General features: G+C 35.0%; 1 protein-coding gene and 1 pseudogene across 1 annotated transcript; both read left to right on the top strand.

The window, feature by feature from the left end:
- The first annotated feature begins 1,107 nt into the window (after positions 1–1,107).
- On the top strand, positions 1,108–2,242 carry LOC111409657 (annotated as a pseudogene).
- Positions 2,243–4,738: 2,496 nt separating this feature from the next.
- On the top strand, positions 4,739–5,561 carry LOC111409658 (stress-induced protein KIN1-like). Its single transcript, XM_023039681.1, has 3 exons — positions 4,739–4,860; positions 5,114–5,182; positions 5,311–5,561. Exons 1-3 carry the CDS (start codon positions 4,804–4,806, stop codon positions 5,383–5,385), a joined length of 201 nt encoding a protein of 66 aa, XP_022895449.1. The 5' UTR covers positions 4,739–4,803; the 3' UTR covers positions 5,386–5,561.
- The last annotated feature ends 1,467 nt before the right edge of the window (positions 5,562–7,028 follow it).

Consider the following 7,028-nt stretch of genomic DNA (forward strand, 5'->3'; position numbering starts at 1 on the left):
TCCTTATCCTGCGAAAAACCACTGGGATACAGCATTGAGGATATTGACCCCAAAAAGCGTTGCCAACAGATGCCGGTCCCACCCGTACACACGTGGGCGAATGTCCAATACGCTATGACATGTGGACGGTCTACAAAGAGCGGTTCAAAGGGCGTGGGAGTAGCCCAACGACGCGGGACGGTGACGTTCGGAATCCGGCGAGTTGTTCGTGATCCGATTGTACAATAATTACCAATCGGTGTTCGTAAATGTATATGTAAATGTGTCTAAACTCGATTTGTGTATTGCAAGTAAATGAGAGAGAGAGTTGAGTAAAGTGTAGTTCTTTGTATTGATTCTTGCATTAGTCCTTTGATGTTACACAAGGGAAGTATTTATAGTGATACATGTGAAATGGGAGCCCTTGGATAAGGTAGCACGTGGCCTCATCTCTTTGATTCAAACATCTTATCTTAGGCAGGGGGTTTGACTTGCTAACTTGCTGCGCATTTATTGCTTGTGCAGAGCCTCCATGCTAGTGACAAAACTTGACCTTTATGCTTATGACAAACGTTCCATCAATCATTCGAATAAGATCTTTGTGCAGACGATCTCTTGGGAGAAGTGACCATGGAGGACGCTCCCATGTGCTTCGGAGGCTCCTGTATCAGTTTCGGTGCTTCGGCCATTTCATACAATACTCCCACTTGAGGGCTTCAGCTAACTTCAACCAGCTTCCGCATCATGGCATCGGCCCATAGGACTCAGCATGTGGACCTCGGTTATGATTATAGGCCTTGGTGAAAGGGCACGCCTCGAATTGGAAGGCTTCGGCCATAGCCCACCTCGGCAATATATACCGCCTTGGCTGGAATGCCACGTGGTTCGGCCTGAGTGGGCCATTGGCCCAGGTAGGTTGGCTAAGTATAACAATACGCAACAGAGGACATTCGACCAAACGGAGGAATAAAGAAATTCAAGTCTGCTGCTTACTCCAACGTAAGTTTTAATCTTTTTCTTGCTTTTTTCTTTTGCTCCATTGATCAAGAATCATAAATAAATTTTGATGTTTGTGAAAAGTTTTGAGGTTTTGTTTCTTAACCATATGTTTCACATATGCAATGTGCTCGGAAGCGGTCTTGTTAATTTCCGGGAAGTGCAATAACCACCAGAGGTGGTTCAGACCGAAAGTTTTTCAAACAGTGATTCTTCAAAACCAGAATGGAATTACTTTCATCGGCAATTGGATTTGAAGGTTATGAGAAAAGGTTCGAGATTTCATTTTCTGAGCCTGGAATCTTTGTGGACGTTGGAGGTCGGGGCCTCCGATCTTTGTCCAAAACCCAGTTGGACGAAATTATAATGCCAGCTCAATGCACCATTGTTTCTTCATTATCGAACGATCAAGTTGATTCATACATCATATCAGAGTCTACCTTCTTTGTGTACCCGTACAAGATGATTCTCAAAACATGTGGGATTACAAAACTGCTGCTTTCAATCCCACCCATCCTCAAGCGGACTGATACTCAAAAACTAATCGTGAGATCTGTGAGATATACACGCGGAAGTTTCAGATTTCCTGGGGCTCAGCCATTTCCTCATCGTAGCTTTTGCAAAGAAGTTGCTATTCTCGACAATCATTTTCATAACCTTGGTATGAGCAGCGAAGCTTATGTGATGAGCGATTCTGATGAACATGAAAAGTGGCATATCTACTCAGCTTCCACTGAATCCGAAGATATTCTTGGTCCGCTCTACACTCTAGAGATGTGCATGACTAGTCTGGACCCGAAGAAAGCATCTGTATTTTACAAGAAAGAGTTGAGCTCTGCTGCAATCACGACTGAAGTTTCTGGCATTAGCAAGATTCTCCTGGATTCTGAGATTTGTGATTTTAATTCTGAACCTTGTGGTTACTCCATGAATGCCATTGAAGGAGATGCTGTCTCTACCATTCACGTCACACCAGAAGATGGCTTCAGCTCGCAAGTTTTGAAGCAGTCGGATATGATTTCAAACTGTTGCATTTGACTCAACTACTCGAGAGGGTACTATCTTGCTTTCAACCAGCTAAGTTTTCTGTAGCTTTACACTCTAATGTCCGTGGGATGGAACTGGATTCAGAGTTCACTTTGATGTGAAGAAATACATTTGTGGAGAAAGGAGCTGCGAAGTGCTTGGCAATGGTGGATCAATCATGTATTGTAACTTCGCTGTCGATAGTTGTGATCTCCCAAAATCAATTTTGCCTTGATGCTGGAACGAGAACAAGGATGAGGAAGTTGGAAAGTAGTAGTTATTATTTAGTTGTCATTTTCCAGTTGCCTTAAATTTGATCTTTTAGTCAGGTGTGTCGAAGTATGAATAAGAAGTTTACTTAGATAGCTCCATTATGTTTTTTAGTATAATCAGTTCTTGATTATTTCGAATTTTTTTGAAGGTATGTTATAAAACTTTCAATCAACTCAGGTGCAACAACAAAAGCTCCTTAGTATCCTGCAGCTATGGAAGTCTCCTAGGGTAGGGTAAGCTAAGAAGAGGTCGAGGGCAAAAGAAATCAAAAAAACAAGTCAAAAAACTTATCTGGGATTCCCTTGATTGGTCTATCGTATATAAGATCACGGCTGCATTTAGGAGTGATCTTCCCCTAGAACTCTCATTTGATAAGTTAAAACAAGTGATTACTTCGGAATAGATTTTGATGAATTTTGCTTTCTACACTGCTTTCTGTTGGAAAAGAACCAACAAAAGTTCTCTATACTTCTTCACTACTCGTACAGGCTTGACAGAGTTAAGCTGTCTGGGGGGAATAATTTCTTCTTAATCAAGAATGTCTCAACTAGATAAATTCACTTATTTCGCCCAATTCTTATGGTCATGCCTTTTACTTTTTACTTGCTATATGTTGTTATGAAGATTTTTTTTAACCGAATTTCGGAGGGGGTTTCAATTCATATCCGAGCGTTGGTGCACTTCCCATTTGTTCCTGGGCTTTGACGTAAGGCTTGTAGACCGAGCCTCCATCGAAATTTCCTCTAAAATGACTAGGTTCAAGGGTTTTAAAGAAGATGTTCGGGCAACCGTCAGGTCCCACTCAAACTAGCTGCCTTGTCACCTTATAAATAAGCATTTCTTCGATTTTTCCATTTTCCACTAGCCCCATTATTGGGATGCTCAAGCTCAATATCATACATATTGCTTGTGTTCAACCAACGAGGTTAGGCTTCTTGCCTAAAGAAAGCACTGAGAAAGAGAGAAGAGTTCCATATAGGTTCGTATATAGATTGTGGTGCTATATGATCTTTAGCTATAGGTCTCGTAGAGTGTGCTTGCTATAGAAAGTCAATATACGAGTCAGGAGTAGGTGGTAACGGTCAATGTATGTTCATATAAGAGTATTTGCTTACTTTAGCTTTAGATCAAGATGATAGGATTCGAACCTATGACCCTCTGTACCCAAAACAGATGCGCTCACCAAACTGCACTACACCTCGTCTCCCCACCCCAGAGCATATAGATCCACCCGATCGATGAAGACTAAAACCGAACTCACCCATCCTTTTGGGGACAGAGGGATGTGAGAACCAATCCGAGTAATTTTTTATTTATTTTTTAAATTTGAGAGAAATAGGCAAGCAAGATGAGGGTAATGATCTATTAAAAAAAATGATGATATAATGAAATACTTTTTTCTAAGATATAGGGGATGACAACAATTAGTCATGTTTATAAGTTACTTTTTATTCATATGTTTTGAAGAATTCACAACTAATACCTACTTACCACTCATTTCTATCTATTTTAAATTTAAACTGTTTACAATCACTTTCCAAACATGTTAATAAGACGTAGACATAAAATATGTATGACAATAATAGGATGATATCTTACGTAAGCTAAGCAATTGACAATGAAATTTATTACCAAATTCAGGAAAATAATTTTCTTCTCTTGAGCATTTGCTAGATGGCACTTAAACTTTGAAGATGCTAGCATCCGTTTTGGACACTTTTGGAAAATTGAAACTCTTTGGAAAACTCTGTAAAACATTTCAGAAACTCTTAAAATTTCCAATAGAAAATTTTATGAAAGCTTTTGAAAATATGTATCTAATATATTTGAAAACTTAAATTTTGCACATTATTATGGACTTTTGTGGACTTCGCTACTAAAGTATTACTTAATTTCAATTACTACAAACTTATATAATCTTATGCGATAATTCTTGGACTTCAATAAAATTGACAAGTGATTAGAGTTTGCATCAATACTAAATTTTAAAAAATTAAAATTTTAAATTCATAAAAGTACATTATAATTTTTTGTATTACATTTTCACAATACTTCTTGTCCTAACTTTTTTATTTTTTATTTTTTAGAAATAACATTTTCACATATCACATCGCGTTGCATTTTCAATTCTCATTTTCATTTCCTTGAAATATAGCTTCGAATAGAGGTGATCATTTCATGAAATTGAACGACAACCCAGTCAATAACTCCCATCGAACCGAAAGGTAGAAGTAAAAAAGAGAGAATGAAATACATAAAAAATCATATTCCATCAAATACCCTAGAAGTTCCTATATAACAAGATAGTTACAACTTAGAGTAAACCATTGATTTCTCCAACTTCTCCCTACTCTAATGGCCATGAATCGGTCTTCCCTCAATTGGAGGAGTTACTTTGCCATTTGTCACTGCCTTTGGGTTGGCTTCTACTGCTATAAATACTTATTCCCACTGACTATCCCATAAGCATCAAACGGAAAGATATAAACATATTTGTTTTGTGTGTGCATTTCTTTGACAAGGCAAAAGATGGATAATTCTCAGAATATCAGTTACCAGGCTGGTCAGACCAAGGGCCAAGCTCAGGTGAGCCTACTATATTTCGAGCTAAATCCAGTCCCGTCTGAGATATACTACAAGACCCATAAGTTGATTTCCGATCTCATTATCAACTTCTTCACCTCCCCCAAAAAAAAGAAAAAAAAAAATGGAAGAGGAAAAGAATATTTTGACACTTAAATGGTTCAAAAAATAATTAGGTCAAAGAAAAGAATTTGTTTAATGCTTTAATTCAGGATATGAAGATTGGTAATGAATGTGTTTCATGTTATCATTTCAGGAAAAGGGTAACCATATGATGGAAAAGGCCGGTAATGCTGCTCAATCGACCAAAGAAACAATGCAGGAGGTTATCATATTGATTCGCGTTTTTAGTTTTTTTCATGTTTGATACAATGATTGGACATAGGTAAATTAATAATTGATGTAAAAAACTAATTAAGATGTTTTTATTTTTATTTTTTATATTTGGTTTAGGCTGGACAGCAAATGAAGGCCAAGGCACAAGGGGCAGCTGATGCAGTTAAAAATGCAACAGGGATGAACAAATGAAGATTGATGGATCCTTCTACAGTTCTACTGCTTTGAAGTTTTAGTCGGTTTTTATTTTATTTTATTTTATTTTATTTTTTGATTTTGCAATGAGAACATTTATTTTTTATTCCTTGTAACAGTAGTTTATGTCATAAAGTCTGTGGTTGATCAAATACCCACATTTTTAAGATTTAGTTCAATATTTTTCCTTTTCCTCTGCTAATTTTATGCTCTTTTTCTTGGCACTAATAACTATTTGAAAATGTATTGAATTTGGCAATGAGTAACTTAATAAGCAAAATTTCTATATATATTTATATTTAATACTATTTAGTGCAATAAATCCAACTAATAAAATAAACAAATAATTAGGGTTAACACATGGTAATATATTATATTTTTGAAAAAAATAAAGCCAAGCGTCCATGCATTTATGCATATTGCCTTTTGGGAAAGAATTCTAGACTACCTCGTAGTGTCTAATTCATCGTGTAACTGAGAAAAGGGCATATTTGCAATTTTAAAGAAGAAACAACGAGGATTTTTTTTTCTTTTTTAACAACAAATTAAGAATTGAACCAATCTCTTCCTAATTTATAAATATATTTAACAAAATATAAATCTTATTGGTATTGTAGTATTCCTATAATGTTAAGGTATGAATACGCTATGATAAACTTCGTCTTTGAGAATGTCTGGTTAAATTAAAATCCAACTACATCTTAATTTTAAGTAATTTTTCATTTCTGTACAAAATTGGACTGTTAGTATTTTCATACTTATATGTAAAAACAATTACTTATTTATTTTTATAGTGAATATGAGTTACTAGTGAAAATGTAAATTTGATCAACAAAATAATTAATTATTTTAGATATAATTTGAGTAATTTTTTTGAGCTTGAGTTCTTTTTTTTTTTTTTTTTAGACCACACTACTCTCATATAGACAGTTGCTAAATAATATTACTCTTTTAAACTTGAATAAAGCTACTAATCTATATGACAGTGGTGTTATTACTCTTGTACGTATCATTATAATGTCGAATAATATTATTTAACACCAGTAATATTAAAGATGAGTTTAGGATGCCGCACATAATTGATTATATTGAATTGACCCTAAATTCATAATGCATGATCATGCTTGAAATGTAACATGATTTTATATTAGTTTAATTCTCATTTTTGGCATTGCTTTTTTCAACTTATTTTCAGGTTATGTTCTTTACTCATCGGGATAGGTTTTGGTAACCATTTTGAAATATTCATGACAAACTTTGAAATCTGTCTTTCAAATTGAGAAACCGTCATAGTAAGAGTTCAAAATTACTAGTTAAAAAAGAATGTTAAAATTGGATTTTCATTTCTATTTTTAGACATTAATTTAACTTAAACTTCTATTTGACATCAACTTAACACATATTTCTTGTATAATTAAGTAAAAAAAAAAAATATGGTGATGTTTGAGGTGTTATAACGAGTCTCTAAATAATTTTTTCATATGAAAACATAAAATTTAGTGAAAAAGAAAAATGAAATTCAAAACCATGAGGGCATGCCCCCTCCCGGTATTCCCCAATTTAGTTCCCATGTAGTCCTAATTTTTAAAAATTTATTTTTTCTCAAATTTATTTTTATTCACATATTTTATGTGATTCAT

Source organism: Olea europaea, chromosome 14 (genome assembly GCF_002742605.1).
Source record: "Olea europaea var. sylvestris chromosome 14, O_europaea_v1, whole genome shotgun sequence".
Taxonomy (NCBI): domain Eukaryota; kingdom Viridiplantae; phylum Streptophyta; class Magnoliopsida; order Lamiales; family Oleaceae; genus Olea; species Olea europaea.

Coding starts and splice junctions, on each gene's coding strand:
- LOC111409658 (XM_023039681.1), top strand. CDS start 4,804: ATGGATAATTCTCAGAATATCAGTTACCAGGCTGGTCAGACCAAGGGC. Junction 4,861..5,113: donor AGACCAAGGGCCAAGCTCAG/GTGAGCCTACTA, acceptor TTATCATTTCAG/GAAAAGGGTAACCATATGAT. Junction 5,183..5,310: donor CCAAAGAAACAATGCAGGAG/GTTATCATATTG, acceptor TATTTGGTTTAG/GCTGGACAGCAAATGAAGGC.